Source organism: Giraffa tippelskirchi, chromosome 7 (assembly GCF_054371585.1).
Source record: "Giraffa tippelskirchi isolate mGirTip1 chromosome 7, T2T-mGirTip1v1.2.pri, whole genome shotgun sequence".
NCBI lineage: Eukaryota > Metazoa > Chordata > Mammalia > Artiodactyla > Giraffidae > Giraffa > Giraffa tippelskirchi.
In genome coordinates, this window is record NC_137281.1 from 77,399,251 (window position 1) to 77,421,798 (window position 22,548).

The window sequence follows — 22,548 nt, forward strand, 5'->3', positions numbered from 1 at the left end:
AAGGGGGTCAGGTGGCTCAGGGAATCTGGAAAAATATACAGTCAGTTAAATCATTTTGTATTTTAGGAAAAAGAAAAATTTAAGGTTTAGATATCTTATAGACTCATAGATACTAGAGATTCTAGGAACCTTAAAAGGTATCTATTTTATAATCGCCTTTATTTTCTTGATGCCTAATCACACGTCATTACTGCTAATCTGTCTGTTGAATTAAAAATACATACTTATATACTTAAATACATACTTTTTTTAAAAAAAGGAAATGCTGCTACTGCTAAGTCGCTTCAGTCATGTCCGACTCTGTGCGACCCCACAGACAGCAGCCCACCAGGCTCCCCTGTCCCTGGGATTCTCCAGGCAAGAATACTGGAGTGGGTTGCCATTTGCCTTTTTTGCGAAAAAGGAAATACAAAGGTCCAATTTTTCTGTCTCCTTTCTTATGCTTACTTATTCCTTATTTTATTTAATCAGTAAATCACTGAGTGCCTACTATATACCAGGCTATCTTCTATGCACTGGGGATATGGCAGTTAAAACTGTCTTCATGGAGTTTATGTAGAGAGAGTATGGAGAGACCGACAATAAACAAATAAAATGTATACTATGTTAGATGGTGGTAAGTGGAGAAAAAATTTTTTTAAAAAGCAAAAGAGATTCTGATATGTGTAGTTGTTGCAGTTTTAATACCTGTATTGCCATTTAATACCTAGCATAGAGAGAGAATATTCTCACCAAAAAGGTGACCTTTGAAAAAAAGACCCAGTGGAGAGGAAGTTGTGAGTTACATGTCTACATGGTGAAGAACTTTCTAAACAGAAGGAAGAGCAACTGCAAAGACCCTGAGGTGGAGGTTTGCCCATGTTCAAGGAACAGCAAAGAGACCAGTGTGACTGGAACAGAGTGTAGAAGTTAAGGATGTCAGAGAGTTAAGGAAGTCCGTGTCATGTAGGGTCTTGTAGTGAATTTTGATAACTTTGAGTTTTTCTCTCGAAGTGGGAAATCACTGAAGGGGTTTCAGTAGAAAAATTATGTGATCAGATTTAGTTTGTAACATGTTGCTGGATGAAAGTAGACTGAAGGGGGAGCCAGAGGCAGAAGCAAGGAGACTATTTAGGAAGGTATTGTGGTAATCTAAGAGAAACCATATGACTTAGTTAGATAAAAGTGGTTGCAGCGGAAGTGGATGAGAAGTGGTCAGATTCTGCTTATATTTTAATTTGCACCAGATTAATGTGACATAAGAGAAAGAGAAGAGCCAAGAATGACTTACAAGTTTGAGACCTAAGCAACTGAAAGGATGGAAGATGCCCCTAGGTGTGATGTGAAAAGCAAGGGGGAAACATTACTGATTTTTAATGTTTTAAGATTGAGGTACCCACAAAATATTCAAGTAGAGATTTTAAGTAGAGAGTTGGATATGTAAGTCTAGAGTGCAGGAGAGAGGTCACAGATTTAGGGGTTTTTAGGGGTTTTTCATCTGATCGGTGGTGTTTAAAAGCTAGAAAACTTTTTGAGAAAACCAAGGGACTATAGATAGAAAAGGTTCAAAGACTAATAAACCCCTAGATACTCCGATGTCTTAGGTATACAACGTTAAGAAGATACATGAATGTTTTAAGTGATGCAGTGAAGAGAGAGAGACAATGTAGAAGGTAGATATTCTGTGAAACAACTGGCCTAATTTCTCAAAAAGTCAAAGTCTGTTTAAAAAAAGTGGAGGGAACATTTCCAGATTAAAGAGATGGAACAATCAAATAGAATGGATGAAGCTTGATTGCAGTCTGATTGGGGTGGCGAAATTATAAAAGGCATTTGAGTTACATTAATGTCTTAATGCTGCTAATGTTACAAAGGAGAATGGCCTTATTCTTAGGTATATGCCAAAGGATTAAGAAATGAAGTTTCTCTCTGCTAGAGCTTAATAAATGGCTTAGTTCAAAATATATACATATAGGTACACACACAAGCAAATGTGGCAGAGTATTAACAACTGTTGAATTGCTTTTGAGTTTTATGTTTTTTCATTTTTTTTAATTTATTTATTTTTTATCGAAGGATAATTGCTTTACAGAATTTTGCTGTTTTCTGTTTTTTTATTTTTTAAAAACATTTTTATTTTGTATTGGGGTATAGCCGATTAACAAATAGTGCTGTAATAGATTCACGTGGATAATGAAGTGTCTCAGCCATACATATACATGTATCCATTCTCCCCCAAATTTCCCTCCCATCCAGGCTGCCACGTAACATTGAGCTGAATTCTGTGTGCTATACAGTAGGTCCTTGTTGGTTATCCATTTTATATATAGCAGTGTGTACATGTCCATCCCAAACTCCCTAACTATCCCTTCCCCCATACTTTCCCCCATATGCTTTTCATTTTTCCGTTTGAAAAGTACCATAATACAAAGATGAACTAAAAATGAGATTAGGTATGAGAAGGAACTATTACGTAGTGTAGTAGTCTAAAAAGGAAGACTTGAGAAAGGAGGGAAGCCAATAGAATGTTGTGTTTTGGAATCAAAGGGGGAAAAAACATTTTGAGGAGGAGGGAGTCATTATTTGTGTCGCAGTTTTGATTGAGCAAGTACAAAATGAGAACTAAAAGCTGACTGTTGAAGCATTGGTCAAGGTAGATGCTACTGGACCCTTGACAAGAGCAGTCTTAGTGTAACAGTATGGATAAAAAGCCTTATTGGTGTGAGCTAAAGAGAGAGAGGGAGGGGAGGATTTAGATACAGGTAGTGTAGCTAATTCTCTAGGAGGATTTACATACTTGTAAAGGGGGCAGAAACAGTAGGGTAGAAATTGAAGGATTAAGTGGAGTTGAGTATTAGTTTTTAGAAAGGAGAAATAACCCATGTTGATGGTAAAATTGGTGATAGCAGAAAAGTTGTAAATTTTTAAAAACAGTTTTATTTGTTTGTTTATGACTGCACTGGGTCTTGGTCACTTTGTGTGGTTTCTCCTGTGAGTGGGGCTACTCTTCGTTGTGGTGCTCAGACTTTAAGTGCAGGCTTCAGAAGTTGCAGCACGTGGACTCAGTAGGTGTGGTGCTAGGGCTTGGTTGCTCCACAGCATGTGGGATCTTCCTGGACCAGGGCTCAAACTCGTGTCCCCTGCATTGGCAGGTGGATTCTTATCTGCTGTGCCACCAGGGAAGTCCAAGTTGAAGTAAATTGTTGAACAGTCTTCCTGTTTGAATAGAGAAGAATTGGAGTCTATACCACAAATGGAGTAGAAGCACTGACAATTCATTATAATAATGGAAAAAATATATACAGACAAGTGTGGATTGATGTGGTGGGAACTAGTAGATACTATCTTTTGACTGTTTTACTTTTTTAGTGAAATGAAGCATGGACATTAGCTGGGAATGAGTGTGAGGGAGGAGATTTGAGAAGTGAGGACAAGCTATGAATTGTTATGTAGAAGAGTAAAGGAGTGAGTTAACTATGGAAATATAGTATGATTGCTGGGTAGTAGCATTTAGGATTCTTTTGAGCTAAGTCGTCATGAATTGAAAGTGATCATAAATTGAAAGGTCAACATGGTTGCATATTTTTTTTCTCCAGTCCTGTTTTGTTGCTTGGGAAAGGATTGGAATAAACAAAGATTTAATTGTAGTTGTTCAGTGCTGCAAGAGCAGGTAGCAGAGTTGAGGGATGTGCAAGGAAGGGATTTTAATAGTTGATCTTGGACAGGGTATATTCAGTCTTGAAAATGTAGGCACGGTGTTGTCTGCAGGACATCTTGGTGGTAGTTTCCAAAAGTTAGTTGTAAATTTTGGTCTGGGGCTTAATAGCTGGAGAAAAAGACTTAGGAAAAGAAACTTCAGAGTGCTGAAGCCCGGCCCGGGATGGGTGCTCTAGCATTTGAAGAAGATTGAAAAAGACGAAAGTCTTGATACCAGCATTTAAAGGGTCAGGCAGAAGAAAAACCAGTCAAAACAGAACTCTAGGATTCAAGTTTTTTCTATGTACAGGATTTGAAATCCCTAACAAAGTGTTTGTTTGCTTCTCAGCCCTTAGTAATTACTAAGACAAAAAGAATACCATTTTTTCACTTAATTTGACTAGTTTTAGCATATATGCAGCCATGTGGTATCAGACCCATCATTTTATCTTTGCTATACTTGTATTTTTCTTTGTAATGTTGTTAAGACTACATTTCCAATTTAATCAGTTGTCTCAAAATACTTTGTCACAAAAAAATCAGTACCAGTCCATTACCATTACTGATGAAAAAAGCCAGTATCTTACCAATAAAAAGTCAGTAATCTGTTTTATATTCAAAAGATTACTGTTGTCTAATCTGTCTTAGATTAAATTAAGTCTCATTTCTGTTGTTTTTTTCCTGAAACATTACTCTTTTATAGATTGTCTTATTTTATACTTTAATTATTGAGTGACAATAACAGATTTTCATATGGCAAGGAAGTTACAGTAGAGAAATATGTTATGACAAAAGGCTTAGTTTAGAGCCTGTTTTAAAGAAGGAAATGTGTAGGAAAAATATTTCTAAATTACCATTTGGATTCTACATTGGAATTCACCTGTAAGATTTGAAATATTTAATATTTTATGATTTGAAATATTTAATAATTTAGACATATTTAAAAGTTCTTTAAAAATGCAGTAGTTTGAATCAGTCTAAATAGTAGTGATCCAAATATTCTTTTTTCCCCTCTGTGAAGTACTTCAGATGATACAGTCATTTAAATAATTGTTTGGGCTGGATTATAGGTTGAAGATGAAACAATATCTGGTTAGGGATGAAAAAGTGAATATGAATGTGTTACATATGTTTCTGTGATCCAGTTTAGAAATTCAGGGTTCAGTTTAATAGAAATAAGGAGAGTCCTTTAATTTAAGGAAGTATAAGTTCTAGTTTAACAGCAGGATGGGGTGTTTCAATATTTTAAACTTGTCTGAGAGGAAAAAATCAGTCCAGTTCTTTTTTTTTTAACATAATGTTTCCAATATTAACTCTACTGCAGATTCACCTGTCCTGTAAGTTGACATTTGAAACAAGGAGTCTCAGGAAACAGTTCACTTTTAGTAGTGAAAGTTGTCTTACATGGTATAAAGTGAAGTAGCACAAAGTGCAATTCTGCTGTAATCTTGTTTGGTAATGTGGTTATAGAACTCTCCCCTTTACATTGTTATCTTTAAGAATATTTTGGAAACACGCTTGGACCAGTAGAGCAGTACTTCTTTTCTGTTTGAAGTCCATACTAATGGAGCTGTTGTACATTTAAGGACCTAAAACATCTTACTGTAACCAACACTAAGTATTTCTTTTTGACAGCCCACTTACTTTTAAAAAGCATAAATTCTGACATATATTTTTAAAGGACTTAAAGCTGTCTTTGCAAACTATTCCTAAACTGTACTCTTAATAAGAAAAAATAGTCATACTTTGAGGATCCTTTTCAATTACGAAACTTCACAAGATGCAATGTTTTCTTGCATGTTTAACATAGAAATTGGTCAGTTTTCCAGAAATGAATGCCACGTTGGATCCAGGGTTATGTCCTTATGGATTTTCTAATAAATAGAGGAAGAGTAGGATGAGTGTTGCATTTGGAACATCCTGAACTATGGTCTTCCTCCTACTGGAATGATGGAAAAAGCTGAACACAACTGAAAAAAAAAAGATACCAGCTTCCCCCAGACTCATTTTTCTCTTGAATACAAGCTGAGTTCAGTTCAGTTGCTCAGTCGTGTCCGACTCCTACAACCCCATGATCCACAGCATGCCAGGCCTCCCTGTCCATAACCAACTGCTGGAGTCTACCCACACCCATGTCCATTGAGTTGGTGATGCCATCCAACCATCTCACCCTCTGTTGTCCCCTTTTTCTCCTGCCCTCAATCTTTCCCAGCATTAGGGTCTTTTCCAATGAGTCACCTCTTTGCATCAGGTGGCCAAAGTATTGGCGTTTCAGCTTCAACATCAGTCATTCCAATGAACACCCAGGACTGATCTGCTTTAGGATGGACTAGTTGGATCTCCTTGTAGTCCAAGGGACTCTCAAGAGTCTTCTCCAACACCAAAGTTCAAAAGCATCAATTCTTTGGCACTCAGCTTTCTTTATAATCCAACTCTCACATCCATACATGACTACTGGAAAAACCATAGCCTTGACTAGACGGACTTTGGTTGGCAAAGTAATGTCTCTGCTTTTTAATATGCTCTCTAGGTTGATCATAACTTTCCTTCCAAGGAGTAAGCGTCTTTTAATTTCATGGATGCAATCACCATCTGCAGTGATTTTGGAGCCCAAAACAATAAAGTCAGCCACTGTTTCTACTGTGTCCCCATCTATTTGCCATGAAGCGATGGGACCAGATGCCATGATCTTAGTTTTCTGAATGTTGAGCTTTAAGCCAACTTTTTCACTCTCCTCTTTCACTTTCATCAAGAGGCTCTTTAGTTCTTCTTCACTTTCTGCCATAAGGGTGGTGTCATCTGCATATCTGAGGTTATTGATATTTCTCCGGGCAATCTTGATTCCAGCTTGTGCTTCTTCCAGCCCAGCATTTCTCATGATGTACTCTGCATATAAGTTAAATAAGCAGGGTGACAATATACAGCCTTGACGTACTCCTTTTCCTATTTGGAACCAGTCTGTTGTTCCATGTCCAGTTCTAACTGTTGCTTCCTGACCTGCATCCAGGTTTCTCAAGAGGCAGGTCAGGTGGTCTGGTATTCCCATCTCCTTCAGAATTTTCCACAGTTTATTGTGATCCACACAGTCAAAGGCTTTGGCATAGTCAATAAAGCAGAAATAGATGTTTTTCTGGAACTCTTTTGCTTTTTCAGTGATCCAGCGGATGTTGGCAATTTGATCACTGGTTCCTCTGCCTTTTCTAAAACCAAGCTTGTTTTCTAACACAAGCTGAGTAGTTATATGTTTTTAAAATGTTTTTTGAAAAAAGAAAAGTTATACAAAATTACTATGAATTAAAAGAACAACAGTGTAAGGTTAGGCCTTACTAAAGACTGGACAGTCAACCTTCAAGCATGCTGATAAAATTGTTTTGCTTGACTAAAACTATAAACAGCTACATCTGATACGCAGCAATAACTATGTTTTCATAGTGTTCTTTTTTCTAAAATTTCTACCATAAATCATATCAGCAGAAGTACACCTGAACAAAAATGACTTAATGATACCAAAAAACAACACAAGAAGATCACCTCTCTTAACAAATAAAAAACTCTTACTGGGGTTTAACAAGAAACAGTTTTTTGCTTACTTACAGATTATGTTTCATATTACTTCATTTATTCAAAAAAATATTTATTGAATACCTAGTTGATACTAACCAACTAAGTGAACAGTAAAAAAAAAAAAAAAAAATAGCTCAGCATCTTGGAGCTTTCATCTAGTTAGAGGAGACACAATAGATAACATAAATAAACAAATGATTAGAAATCTTAAGAGTTATGGAGACAAAAAAAGTAGAGCAAGGGAAATGAGACTTGAGGTGCAGAGAGCTGAAGCAAATTTCAGTTCTATGAGAAAATCAGAGTATACCTAACTATTGATATAATAAAAATAGTAAAAGGGAAGTTGAGAAAATAGTTAACATGATTAATATTTTTCTTTAAAGTTGGAGTATAATTGCTTTATGATGTTGTGTTAGTTTCTGCTGTACAACAACATGAATGTTTTTCTTTTTACAGCTGGAATAGTCAAATGATTTCAGTTCGTGAAGCCAAAGCCATTCCCAGGCCTGATGGTATTGAATGGAGAAATAAATACATCTGTGTAGAAGGTAGTTTTCCCACAACTACTTTCTGTTTACTATCCAACTCATCGAGTACTGACAGAATCACTTGAATAATTTCAGCTTATATTTCATGTAAAAGTAATACATTTATGTCCTAAAGTGGTTTATAAGTTTTTTAATCATAAGATTTTAATTTTAAAAAAATGATTTAAACTTCTTTGGTTGTAAGAAATAATAAACAAATTTAGGTGTTAAATGTTTCTAGTCGGTAAGATTTGAGCAGTCTACATGCATCCCTCATGCTCGTAGTTGGCTGAAATTTAGTTTCATGAGTTATAGGTGGAAGAAAATACTATCTTCATGTGATGATTCTTTGAAATGAAATTAGTTTTTTTTAATACTTAAATATTGATAATTGATTCAAGCTTGAGCTTGATTTTATGACTATAAATTGATTTTCCTTTTAAAATTAAATGCTGTGAGATAGTTTGTTCTCTAAAATTAATTTACATGTAGTTGAATATTTCTTTAGGTTCGTGGAAACTGACTTCAAGAGGCAATATTGTTTTTACAGATGCCAAGTTGATGACATTTGTAAATCTTGAGATAAAAAGGAATTAAAGGGTTGAAATTTGGCATTTGTAGGAAAACATCAAATTTAAAATATTTTAATCTTGAATTATAATGCAACATTTGAAGAGTTTATAAATGTGAGATTGAATCTCCTGCTTTGGTGTTTGCTTTGCTAAATTGCACAGTGTGTTTATATTATTTTAGTTACTTGGTTCTTGTGAATACTAAATATAGTTTTAAAGTGCTACACACTATGTGATTTGATAGTTTGGCATCTTGTTCTAAGAAGTACAGTGATAATAAACTCTTTTTTGAAATAGCCTTTTTGAGCAATTAAAAAAAGGAATTTTAAAAATTATGGACCTGACTAGATTATATGACATACCTAAAGTTAACCTCTCCATCAGGTTCACACTTTTTTGAGGTCTTCCCCCTCATTCTAACAACTTTATTCTCTTTCTGTTTAGTCCCTCCTTATAACTTTATAGAATACATAGATCTTCTTATCTTTGAAAAATACTCTTGACTTAATCCTACTGACTTGATCCAGTAGATCCTGCTGGATCTTTCTGTACTTTTTTCCCTCTTTTTTTAGTGCTAAAATTCTTAAACTCTAGTTTTATTAACCTGCGGCTGGCATTATTTCACCCCCATTTCACTCCTGATGCCTTTAGTTATCCTCCCTTTCTTACTTTATCTTCAGTTTCTTTGTTCTCTTAAATAGAATCAGTTTGTATCTGTATACAAACTCCTCTCTTATTTTGTGGGTGAAGGGTGAGTGGAGTGAGTAAGGATGAAGACATGGAAGGTAATGTTGGAAACACACACAGAATTTCTTCTTCTGTTCTCTTGTCTTGGCCACTTGCTGTCCTGTTTTTCTCACTGCCAACGAGTCACCGTTCTGACTGCATCTTTTTAAAGCCATTTAGTCACACCATAATTCTCTGTACTGTCTGCCGTCCTCCCTCGTATTAAACCTCTATTTTCAAAGGCATTGACCTTTTTCCTACTACACAAATCAATGGTCTTTTAAGTTAAATTTAAAATTACCTTTCTGTGATATTTGATACTGACCGTATCTCTTGGTATAGTGCTTTTATCCTTTTTGATAATTCTTTATTCTTTAACTTATATTTATTCTTTTCACAGTAGGTTCCTGAATCACTAATTCTTCAGAAATCTTACCTATTTTTGTGATTTAGACTTAATATTTTTGTGGTTTAGACTTTTAATACCTGTTCTGGTTACTTCATTTTTAGACATCTCACTTTAATTGTATCTACTTTGATAGTTCATAGCTATTATAAAACTGGTTTGTGTAAGCATAAATCTAAGAAGATGGTAGTTGCTATTATGTAGGTCAGAAACTGTCAAAATATTGACAATTTCATGTAATTCAAATAAAAAACTGAAGTTCTCATTTTAATAATATCTTGTTTATATGTGCATTTAACATTGTAGAACCTTTTGATGGAACAAATACAGCAAGAGCTGTGCATGAAAAGCAGAAGTTTGATATGATCAAGGATCAGTTTTTAAAGGTAAATAATGCATCGGATTAACTCTAGAAACATTAGTGCACTAGTGTGCTTTGAAAATTAAAAAAAAAAGTATGTAATAGGAAAGAATAGCTCTGGTTCCTGTGATAGGGAGCAGTCAGTGGGGCACAGTAGGGACTTTATTACTTGAATTTAGAAATACTTTGCTTCCACAGAGATCTGACTCTGCTTTTACTCACATGGCTTTCACTTTGTGGAAATAAGCATTTTCCCAGTGAGCTTATTATTAAGCTCTCAAAATGAATGAATAAAATTTAAAGGACTCGTTTCTCTCCTTAAAATATCAGAGAACCTGTAGCTTTAGAAGATAGCCATGTCTGTTCCCGGGTTTTCTTCTGTATACCCAATTGTAACAAGCAACCAGAGCTCCATTTTATCTTGATTTATATTCTAAGAAGTTAAACAAAATGTGTGTGTTTGTGTGCACACACATTTTATAAACTTTAGTCATATATATGTAGACTGTAGTTTATTCCTTAGCTCCCTAGTCTGCAGTATGAATTTATTCATCAATGATTTTGCTAGGATTGCCTCCTAGCTTCAAGTAATTCACCAGTACGGAGTAGAAACACATTGATAGAAATATGTACTTTGAGACGTATAAGAGAGAGTGGTTCACAGAAGAAAGAGATCAAGGAATTTTAGAGGTTTAGTTTTTTGTTATCAAGACATCCAAGTAGATTTTATTTTGATGATAATTAAAAATGCAAGTGTATCATATTACAAGCTGTCCTTCAAATTAGGCCCTCTTAGTTTGTCAACCAGAATAGAAAATTTTAAATGAAATGGAATTCTGCAGGGCAAACCAAGTATCCAAGAGGGAATATTTTGTCTATCACATTAAATTGAGAACTCAAAAACAGTATTTCTCCATTGTCATTCTTATTAATGAGTGTGCCTGCATGCGTGCTAAGTCGCTTCAGTCGTGTCTGACTCTGCAACCCTGTAGACCATAGTCGGCCAGGCTCTCTGTCCATGGGATTCTCCCGGCAAGAATACTATAGTAGATTGCCATGCCCTCCTCCAGGGGATTGACCTAGGGTCGAGCCCCCATCTCTTAAGTCTCTAGTTTTGGCGGGCGGGTTCTTTACCACTAGTGCCACATGTCTTTACTTGTGATTGTTTAGGTATAAAACCAATATTTTTAGTCAGTTGAACAACTGAAGTGAGAACAAACTCAAAGATTGCAGCCACATTTTTTGATAGTGGGCCTAATTTTTAGCTTATAAACAAGTATTTCATTTTCCTTCTTTTTTTTTCTTCTTAAAAATTCTGTTCACTCTTCTAGATTCATTGTATAAAATGCTTTATTTACTCTCTCCTTTATAAATACAATTTTTAATTGACAGCTTTCTAGATACAAAATAAGTCAAATAATTGAAGTAGTCTTTCCCTACTCTCTCAAACCCAAAGGTTTTGTATTAATTATTTTCATATTTTAAATGACATCTAAATCTGTGAATAAATGTTACTATTGTCAGTTGCTTGTTTTTGTACCACCTGTGTGTGCGTTTCTTTATAAATGATGTAAAGTTTTTAAATAACATTTTGTTTCAGATGATAGAAGCAATACTTTTACTCCTGTTCAAAACTTGGGAGATTAAAAGCATACACAAAAAAAGTCACCCCAAGTTTTATTGCCTAGGGAAATCACTGTTAATATTCTAATAACTCCCGTTTCAGTCCTTTGTTTCACATATATTTTAGGTTTTAAGAAGGATTTTTTCTTTCTCTTCCAGTCATGGCACAGATTGAAAAACAAAAAAGATTTGAACAGTATACTACCTTTAAGAGCTGCTATCCTGAAAAGATAACTGGCCTCTATTTCTTAATAAAGAACAGTAGTAACATCATCATACGTTTTGTCTACCTTCATCGTGGTTTCTTTTTAATTGTTCTTGTTTTCATGTTTTATTCTTAAGAAGACATACTTATATAAAGAGTGCATATTTTATTATGATGTTTCCTAATAAAACCCTTTGATTTAAAGATGTATTTTTGAAAATGTTTACATTGATGATTAGTAATATTATGGCATGAATTTTCAGGAGATCAGATAAATATTTTTGGGGGAATTATCTGAACAAATAAAAGGTTTTTGCTATAATTTTAATTAATTGTACCACATGCTAACACTGAAGAGACATGTGGACTTTTTGGAAAGGGTCTGATTCCTACATCCTTAAGAGTAGGACCTTCAATAGATGGTTTGTTGCCTAAGTCTTTTCTAGTGAAGTGAAGGTTTGAGTCAATTATTCAGTTACTTGAAGCAAAATGACATCTTTGATTTCATTGAAACAGCTAGAGGCAAGCAATACTGGACAGTTGCCCTAAGCCCTCACTTGACTCATCAGGAAAGACTGAGGCTCTGGTTGTGTACATAATAGCATTTCATTAGTACCTCACATGCCTTTGGTGGACTCAAGATTGCTTTAAATTTTGTGTTGAGCAACAGTACATTTTGCACTAGTAATATGAGCACTAACTGTATTGTACAGCAGTTAGGGAATTGTTTTGAAGAATCGGTTCAGTGTAGACATTTCGAAAACATTAAGTTCTCTGTGCTTTATGATAGCTTAGTGCAATATGCCCTTTTGCTTTACTTCCCGTTTTCCTGCGTTTATTTTTCCTGTGATATGAAGCAACAGAAACTGAAAGATCAAAATTGAGATTATATCCTATTGATAGATTCAGAGTTTTATCTGTGAATAATTATAGGATTGTAATCTAAACTGGAAGTTGTCGGTAGTAAGCCACTATAAAGTGTTCTAGATAAGACATAAAATTACTATAAATAAAAGCATAGCATTTGTAAAGGTTTCTTTTTTAGTATTTCTTTTCCACAAGAAGAAATAGTGGTGGCTGCTAAAAAAGCTACATTGTTTATTAAGGTTGTTTTTGGTGTAAATATTTGTAAATTGGTCAGTGCCTGTAAATTTAAATATAAATAATCTTAAAAAACAGTTCTAACTTTCAAAAGGACTGTGTACAACTTTTTTTAGACCTGCTGTGGCACAGTTTGTTACCTCTAATGTATTTGGATTTTTTGCAGACCAATTCAAATGCTAAGACTTGCTTTTTGACTTGTAAAAGGTGCATATTTTCATTTTTTTCTTTAAGTTTAAAATTTTGTATGATCAAATGGAATAAAGTTTATATATGAAAATTGTTGATATGTTTTTCGCCGGGTGGGGGAGGTGTTTGTTTTTTTCTGTGGAAGTCTTGACTTCTGAGATGAGATTGAGGGTGTAGTTCTCATGTGGAACTGAACTGAATCTGGTTATTGTGTGTAATTTAGATTATGCAGAGAATCTTGGAATCAGGTTCATTCTTGGTTAACCAACTAGCCACATCAGCACCTATTTCTCTGGCATTATTAGGAATGAAGCTTTCCACACAGATGAATTTTTCAGTTTACTAGTGATTAATGCTTTTGAAGTAATTAAGCTTTATATACTAATTTTTTTTTCCTGGAAATTTCTCTTAAATGGATTTTATACTGTGCAACTCTTCTTTATCAGAATGTGTTGAATTTAATTAATATTCTGGTAATGACTCCAGGCAATAATTATAAACAATAGCCATAGTACTCCATAATCCTGTGTAGCTCTCAGGTGTCTAGGGCATACTCCCTCTATAGTATTACTGCTGCTGCTGCTGCTGCTGCTAAGTCGCTTCAGTCGTGTCTGACTCTGTGCGACCCCAGAGACGGCAGCCCACCAGGCTCTGCCGTCCCTGGGATTCTCCAGGCAAGAATACTGGAGTGGGTTGCCATTTCCTTCTCCAGTGCATTTCCTAGTAAAACCCCAGAATTTATCATGGACATCTTCACTGCCACTGTTTTCTCAGCTTTCAGTGACCACTGGGGGCCCCATCTCAATGCTCCTGCTTTCAGCTGTATTGCTATAACAAATAGATCAAAATGTTAATAAATTTATACCCAATCGTAAATCAATACAAACTGGGTATTGTAAATCAATACCCAGTTGTAAATCAAAGCTAAGATTATGCACGTGTGACTGCTAAATATGTCAGATAAGTGGTATGTCAATATATAAGAGAAGTTTTTAGGCTTTTAAATTGTCTTCAACATGAATTACTTATTTGTGTTGTGAATAATACATTCTTTTATTTTCTATTTATATTGGTCTTGCCATTTCTGTTTATTTGCATTGTTAAGAAAGTAGTGTTAGAAAGTTTAAAACATGCAGTTTGTACTGCAGTTCTAAATTTTGGATTGGTTTGAGCTAGGATCTTCACAAATCTTGTTGACTGTAGTTAGTGTTCCTAAGAAATTTTGAGTTAAATGGAGGGAATACACAATGACTACCTGTGGTTTTGATTAGTATTTAATAGATTCCCATAGCTGTAATTGGTTCCTTTTTGTCCTAGTGAGCAGACCTTTGGGATTACTAATGCCAAAGCCTAGCTCCTGTAAGAGAAGGCATATTTCTGATGTTAAACCTGATTTGGTGAACCCTGGAAGACTGGACTCTGCTGTCTTCTCTCACATGTCCCCTAGCTGATGCTTCTGAACTGTGTCTCAGCTAGCTGCAGGTCTTGGCTCACAGACCTAATGCACACACACAAGCTCGTGTTACTGGGGAATACTGCCTAATTTACATTTATCATATTTTAACAACTATGAATAGAATTTGCTGTAATTAAAAATCAGTGTTAGCTCTTCTAGCCATAAAATCATCCTTATGAAAAAATATGTATTGTAAAGATATCTCTACTTGTACACAGCTGGTCTTGGTTCTGGTCTCTTCAGTGCAGGGGACATTGATTAAGCACCTAATATGTGCTAAGTACTTTGCTAAGCTTCCATGCTTGTAAGAAATGGGGAGAGTGGGACAAAGATGAGTAACAAACTTATGGTCTAGTGGGGGAAAGAGACACAACAATTTGAATAGAGGATAATGTGGGAACTTGAAGCAGTAGTATTGAACTTAAGCTGGGGATTCCAGAGAAGGGTACAGTCTTGAATGATGAGTATACAGGTAAATAAAGGCAGGAAGAAAGTTTCAGGGGAGAGGAATTTGTAAAGACAGGGGGGTGTGACTTTATATACGTTAGAACCCCTGACTTCTAAAGAAGAGGGGAGGCAGCTATGATCTAAGTTGTTAGCGTTTATCTTCCCAAGGAGCTTCGGCTTTAGTTCTAGAGCAGTGGAAAGCCATTGAAGTCTCTTAAGCATGGGCACGACATGATCTGGGCCTTTGGGTTGAATTTAAGACAAAACAGACTTTGGCCAATGTAGGGGAAATTATTCCTCTTCATAGTTAAAGATTTGTGGAGATAAAAGTTTCCTAGCTGAATAATCCAGGGGTCACTGAGAAAGAGAACACACAGTTTATTGATTTGCAAATATAAAAGGAGACAGGGGTTCAAAACTGGGCTTTTGAAATGGGCCGACTTTGTCTCCCATTCGGTCACTCTGCTAGCAAGGAGACCTTGAGCAAGCTAGGTAGGCATCCGAGCTCTTTGGAGCCAAACCAGCTTCGCAGTTAAACCTACCGCAGCAGAGCTGGCGGGGGCATAGTTACGAGTGCCTGAACTAGTAGTAAGTGCTCTGCTCTGGAAGAGAATAGTTGTTAGGCTGGGATAAGGGCCCACTGAGTAGCTCAGCTCGGCCCCAAACCTAAAGCCTACCGAACCCACTCCAGAGCAGAGGCAAGGGCCGGGTGCCGAGAGCCTGCGCCCCTCGGAGCGGTGCCCGCCGGTTGCCCAAATGCTGCCTGGACTGGGGCGGGGAGGGCCGGGGAAACTGGCAGACGCCGGCGAAGAGAAGCCGAGCCCGGGCCCAGAAGCTCGGTGGCGAAACCTCTTGACGCCTGCTATTTAAAGTCGCGGGGCCCACCCGCCCCCGGGAGGGAACCCGAGCCGCCGCGCCGGGCCGGAGGCTCCGTCAGAGGGAGACCAGCAGACGCGGCGCGGGCGGCTCCGGCTCCAGCTCCGGCCCGGCAGGCGCGATGGAGAGCAACGACGGCAGTCACGCCGCGGAGAGCGCCCTCGGCTCCGACCAAGAGGAGACCCGGGCGCCGGACGCCGAGGAGGAGTCGGGGGACGAGGAGGACGAGACGGCCGTGGAGTCGGAGTCGGAGTCGGAGCCAGACGCCAGGTACGCGGGGCCCTCGCTCAGGCCCGGGGGGCGGCCGCCGGGGGCGGGCAGGCGCAGCGCGGGCCGACGCCGTACCCTCCCTTCCCTCTTAGGCGCCTGCGTTCGTTTCCCTCGAGCTAAGCGCTCTTTTTCTGGGGGCGCTGCCTTGTGAAGAGCTTGAAGGTGCTCGCTGTCAGCTGGAGTGACAGGCTCGCCTGCAGCGCCGAGTGCACCCTCCCCTTCCCCCTCCTCGTTCATTACCAAACCCTCACCCCGGCCAGCTCCTTGTGCTGTGCAGCTCTTGTTTATTCTCGGGGGTTTACTTGGGTCCTGCCTCACTGCACACTTGTACAGAAACGTTTGTATTTGTCCCAAAGCCTAGGAACAATCTTTAAAGCCTGAGATAGAGGAGAACAGGGTGTGGGGTGGGGGGAAGGCGGAGAAGGCTTTTCTGGAAACTTCGAATGACTGGAGCTCCCTGAAATGTCTAGTGCTGGCCTAAGTTGCTAGAAGACGACTTCGTTTTGGTACAAAGGCCCATGTATTCTCTGGAGAAAAGAAGTTTGAATTTTTGTCACCCCTGCTATTAAAATACTGGTTTTTGTTGTTGTTTGATTTTTTGGTCGCAAACATTTCAACACACGTGAATACAATTAGGAAATACTATATACAGATATAAGTCTCCCTCTAGTTCCATCTCCCTGCCTTCTTGTAGCCTCTAAAATGAGAATAGTAGGAATCATCTCTTCTTGATTTGAATTTGGTTTTATTCCTTGTTCTCTTTGAGTATGGGGTTTTATTGTGTTTTTAGTTTTAGGGTTTTCATTTGTTTGATTTTTGGTTTATTAGTCAGTCGTGTCCCTTCCTAAATCTGTTATTTCAGGAAATGGTTTGGTAGGTGACAGGTGGATGTGCATCACTGCAGAGAGCCCATGTCCCCCAAAGGTAAAGGTGCTCCCAAGACCAGCAGCGCTGAAGCTGAAATCGCCCACAAAATGGCGCTGCTGAGGGTGAACTGTCTGTCAGATAAGTCTGGAATGTCGGTTGCATGTTTACCAAGTGGGGAGCAGGCACAGTCCCTGCCCTCAAAGACTTTCTGGAAGAAGTTAGGAAACAATATGGGGACCGTGAGACAATGAGAGAGGTGAGAAGGACAGCCCAGGGTGCTGTGGAAGGTCAGAAGAGTGTGTAGGTCTGTGACTGCCTTCTAAAGTGGTGGGCATGACGTGGGCCCTGGAGAATGGGCAAGAGGTGCAGGAAGAAGCAGCAGAAGAGAAGGCATCTGTGGGAGATGGAGCAGGAGTAGGGACGTGTGGTTCCTGGGCAGTACTGGGAAGGAACGTTTGTCAATCCTAGCCTTGATGGCCCTTTTCCCTTAGTGGTGTCCCAGATCCCCCTATCCTTGCCCAACCAAAATTTGCCCACAGAGAATTGGAAAACTTGTTTACTCTAAAATGTGAGCAGCTGGACTTCCCTGGTGATCCAGTGGTTAAGACTCCACTGCCAGGTGTGCAGGTTTGAACCCTGGTCAGTAACAAGATCCCACATGCCATGCGATGCACATCCCCCCCCCCCCAATAATTAAAATGTGAGCACCTGACGGCTGTTTAGAGTACCACTTTGGGGTTGCGTTGCCTTTTGACAGAGGTCAGGAGCTTCAGGTAAAGAGTTGATTTATCTGCAGTAAGCTTCAGCCTGCTGTGACTACAGATGGTAAGGTGGACACCAGGCCAGACAGAATGAGTAGAGTGGAGGGAAGCATGAGGGAAGAGGTAGGTGATGATGGAGGTCTGGAAAACTATCCCATTTAAAAATTTTTGGATTTGATGACGTAAGTAACAAGAAATCAGTAAACTTCTAAACAGGATTTAGGAGAACAGAGTGGTATTATTGAGAAATGAGACTGACAGACAGATTGAAAAGTTGGGTTAGGGGAGGGCTCAGATCAGAGAGGCAGAAGCAGAGAGAAAGGAGGTGTGTAGGGGTTGCTCCGCAGTGCGGGGCGAGGGGTAAAGGAAGTGGCAGCTGTAGCTCCTTTCAGGAGAGGTGTCAGGCAGGAGGAACTCCTGGGAATTGGGAGTCCCTAAATTTCTTCTGCCTTGAAGTGTGATCAAAACTCAAACCAATTTGGTGGGCATGAGTTTACACATATGGCCTAAAGTTCTTTCTTCTGAGGCTAGAATTGAGAGCTTGGAATATTCTCTGATTTATGGCAAGAATAAGGAGACAGTCTTCCTCTCAGCTCCTCCATTCAAGTTTTACAATTAAGAGAGGGCTCCCTCACTCTTTATCAGGCTAGATGGTAGGTGTTTACATATGTTTTCTCATTTCATCTTACCTATTTTAAAAAATGTTTTATTTTAATAATTAATTAATCCACCTATTTGGCTGTGCCAGGTCTTAGTTGTGGCATGTGGGATCTTTTGCTTGTGGCTTTCAGTTGTGGCCTGTGGACTCTAAGCTGTGGCATGTGGGACCTACTTCCCTGCCCAGGGATTGAACCCTGGCCCCCTGCCGTAGAGTGCCAGCCACTGGAGCACCATGGAAGTCCCTGTTTTCTCCTTTTAAACCCTCCCAGCTACACTGTGAGGTGACCGTCCTGTTACATGTGAGAAAACTGAGGCTTTGCATATTTACTGAGGTATAAGGCAGGAAAATGCTGGGTCTGTTTGCTGTCAGCCACTGTTAGACTTCTCCCACCTTCCTTCTTTGGGAGGAGAGACAGTTCCTTGCAATAAGGAAACTTGAATGGCTCCAACTAGATTTTACAATGAAAGATTATTAGAGGAAAAGGAAAGATCTCTCCTTTTGGAATAACAGTGGAAGTTTTTCTCTTCTTGAATGGAAATGTCTGCATTTCTTTAAGAGAACTATTCGCAAAAGATGAATTACAAACGGATTTATTTAAATTGAGAGTTACATGAAAGGAACTGAATGGAAATAGCTTAAATAATACAGAAAGATTGATTATGGCATCTCTTTGATGTAGAATTATTAAGCCTTTTTAAAAATGTTACTTATGAAGAGTTCTAACATTATGGCAAGTGCGTATATTGAATTTGAAAAAAATTTTGTATAATTTAGAATCTCACTATAAAGTAAATTATGTACTGGAAAAAGGCTTAAAGGGTTAATAAAGGTTAACATAATAAATAGCATAACAAAGGTTATGGTAACTTATTAACCTTAAGGTTAAAAAAAGTTAGTATTGGTTGTCTCTCAGTGATGAGATAATGTCAACTAAACTTTTGTTTTTGCCTGTATTTTTTGTTGTTTCTCTAATGTGCACTTTATTATCAGAAAAAAAACTTCACTTTTTAAAATTCAAAAGATACAAAGCATCATCTGCTTGAGTATCTTTTCTTTGTCCTTCCAGGAATAATATATATAATTATCTATAGCTACTACCTTTGAATCCTGGGGGGGAAATCACCTTTAATTTTAAAGTAAAGAAAGATAACCATTACACACACCAGTACTTATACTGGATCAGAGGGTTATCTTTCTGATGTATCATTCAGTGATACGAATATTGTTGGCAGGGAGAAGCCTGAGTGGAAACTCTGTTTTGCCATTCCATCATGGGCAAATAATCTATCCTTTCTGAGCCCCATATTTCTCATCTGTAAAACAGGATAATTTTACAGATGTATGCAAAGGGGTAATTAGTGATAATTCCTAATTCATAAAGTTGTCATAGGACTAAATAAACTATATGGACATGTGTAAGAGTGCTTCGCCTTTAGTAGGTTCCCAGTAAGTTGTAGTTTCTTACATCCCTTCAGATGAATCATTGTTGGCGGTAAAGCAACCTTCTCTCCACCATTCATCAATGAGGGGAGAAAGATATCTCTATTTTCAGTATGAGAAATGGTCCTATTCCACTTGGCTTTCCTGTATTCATTCATTCACTAAACATTCATGGAATGCCTACTTATAGCCATGGATCATGCTGGGGATACAAACATTACTAAAATTCTGTTACTATCCTCACGATAGTCACAGTCTAGGTGGAGAAACAGAGGAACATAATTATGTCATTAACTGTTAAATGAAATTTAAAGAAGGAAAGGTCTGTATGAAATACCTCAGAGTAGGTGGGAAGTCCTGAGGTCTATCTTGCCTACAGGGATTGGGAAAGGCTTCACCCTGGGCGTTTGGAGCAGGATCTTCAATCATAATGAAGTGCCCAGAGGGCTCATTGATTGTGGGTGTTAGAAAAAGATTTTCATATTGCTAAAACTTCGTACAAAATTTGTATGTTAAAAGCTTCTCTATAAAACCTGCAGGATTTGAGAGCTAGGAGAGGATATAGAAACATCTTTTCCCAGCCAACCCTTTTACACTCAGAAACTGAGTGTCAGGGGATATTTGTTTGAAGTCACATAACTTTTTAGCTGCAGAATTAGGACTAGATCCAGGTGTCTGGACTTCAGTGTTCATTTGTTTATTCATTCAGTGACTATGTATTGAACTCCTACTATGTGCCAGGCACTTACCAGGCACAGAAGATACAGTAGTGAACAAAATGAACCAAGTAAGTCCCTGCCCTCCTGGGAGTGGCTTTCCAGGTTGGGGAGACACATAAACAAATATGTAGTATGTCACGTGGCAGTAAGTGATAGGAGGGCAAATACAGCAGAGAAGGGTTATGCTATTTTGGATCAGGTGGTGAAGAAAGCCTCTGTGAGGAGGTGACGTTTGAGTAGAGACTGAAGAATGAGTATTCTAGTCAAAGAGGAGAGCTGGTGCAAGGGCACTGGGGCAGGGATGTTTGTGGCTTGTTTGAGGAACACAGGGAGGTCAGGTTGCTGGGGCAGATATATATGGGGAGAGTAATGGGAAATGAGTCTAAAAGGTGGTGGGGTTGCAAATTATGTAGGATTTTGTAGGCCGTGGTAAGGTCTTCAGATTTTGTTCTGAGTAAAATAGGAAGCTGGGTTCTGCCTACCATACCACTCAGGGTTCAGAAAAGAAAAGAAAAACATAGTGAGGGCATTATCCCATTAAATAGTAAGCATCTTTATATATTCAGATACTCACTGAACACCTGCTATGTGCCAGATGCTATACTAAATGTTCGAAGTTTATAGTCTCCAGTGTGGAGGGAGATATGTAAATAGACATTCATGATTTTTGTATTTTTGTGACTGTAGTCTGACGAAGCCTGGCTTTTGGTCTTTCTCACAGATCACTGGGGGCTTCCCTTGTGGCTCAGGTGGTAAAGAATCCGCCTGCAATGCAGGAGACCCAAGTTTGATCCCTGGATCAGGAAGATACCCTGGAGAAGGGAATGGCAACCTACTCTAGTATTCTAGCCTGGGAAATCTCATGGACAGAGGAACCTAGCACTCTACATTCCATGGGGTCACAAAGAATTGGACACGACTAAGTGACTAACACTTTCACAGATCACTTGGACATTTTTCAGAATTTTTGTTTTGGATCTTTTCTGTTGATCAATTTTAATTTCTGTATTTAAGCACAGAGGATTTTTGCTGTTACAGTACCCAAAACTTAAAAATTACCTTCATTTGCAGCTTAGTGCCTGTTTAAAAAGGTCTGCAAAGCTGATAGAATTAAAATTATTAGTGACATTTATGTTTAATTAATCATTATAAGAAACAAACCTATCAGAAGGTAAAGCGAGTTTGTAAATGGTTTTTGTTATCAGTGTGGAGCACTCTGTTGCCATGTATCTATTTATATGATGTCTCCCACTGCTGTGCTTACCTAGGTGTTTTGACAAGGGTGTTATTTGAGACAGCCTCTTTTGAGGTCAGTGGAAAGGGCTGAGACGGAACGGGTGACTGCTTAGGATGCCAGAGACTGAGGAAGGAGAGACGATAAAACAGAGGCTCTTGGAGCCAGGAATTGAAGAGCTATTTAAGTGTTGACTACACGGGTATTACATGCCCTTGGTGAGACTTTGACTCAATATAGGGGACTACAGAAAGAGCTGGATTTTTCTTTTCCTTTGAAACAGCAAACCTACTAAAATGTAGCACATTAACTGATAGAATTTTCCTGAAAAAAATGAAAGGTGTCTTATATTCCTGACATATTCTGAACCTAGGCTCAATGAAAGCCTTGACTCATTTCAGACAGTATAACCAAATCTCCCTTCCTTCCTACTCCAAAACTTAGAGAATCCTATATTTCTGTTAGATAATAAAATCACTATAAGGTGAACCACATGTATAATTTAAAAATTTTAATTTAAATTTATATTAAAAAGTAAAAAGAAAAAGATAAAATTAATTTTAATATTTATTTAACTCAATATCCAAAGTATTATCATTTCAGCATGTAATCAATATAAAAACTGTTAATGGGATACTTTATTTTTTGTATGCAAAGTCTTGAAATGTGTATTTTACATTTATAGCACATCTCAATTCTTGCCCCTCCAACTCCCTCACCCCCAGAGCGACATTTCAAGTGATCAGGAGCCACAGGTGGCTAGTGGATACCATACTGGACAAGAATGAGCCGGATGATACCTAGAAACCCACTAACTTCACTGGGAATCCAGAGAACTATTCATTGATAACAAGTTCTGTATGCTTGG

General features: G+C 38.2%; 2 protein-coding genes across 28 annotated transcripts in view; both read left to right on the top strand.

Moving 5' to 3' along the window:
- Nucleotides 1–11,730, top strand: part of TENT2 (terminal nucleotidyltransferase 2) — a 59,563-nt gene extending 47,833 nt beyond the window's left edge. For all 26 annotated transcript variants that reach the window (XM_081506006.1, XM_081506014.1, XM_081506007.1 and 23 more), the window contains 3 exons: nucleotides 7,696–7,787; nucleotides 9,777–9,856; nucleotides 11,614–11,730. In XM_081506006.1, coding sequence (XP_081362132.1) covers nucleotides 7,696–7,787; nucleotides 9,777–9,856; nucleotides 11,614–11,688 — 247 coding nt within the window. In that variant the 3' untranslated portion in view covers nucleotides 11,689–11,730. The remainder of the gene's footprint in view (nucleotides 1–7,695; nucleotides 7,788–9,776; nucleotides 9,857–11,613) is intronic.
- A 4,057-nt stretch (nucleotides 11,731–15,787) lies between these two features.
- Nucleotides 15,788–22,548, top strand: part of CMYA5 (cardiomyopathy associated 5) — a 108,999-nt gene continuing 102,238 nt past the window's right edge. For both annotated transcript variants that reach the window (XM_081506019.1, XM_081506020.1), the window contains exon 1: nucleotides 15,788–15,998. In XM_081506019.1, the coding sequence (XP_081362145.1) occupies nucleotides 15,850–15,998 (149 nt within the window). In that variant the 5' untranslated portion in view covers nucleotides 15,788–15,849. The remainder of the gene's footprint in view (nucleotides 15,999–22,548) is intronic.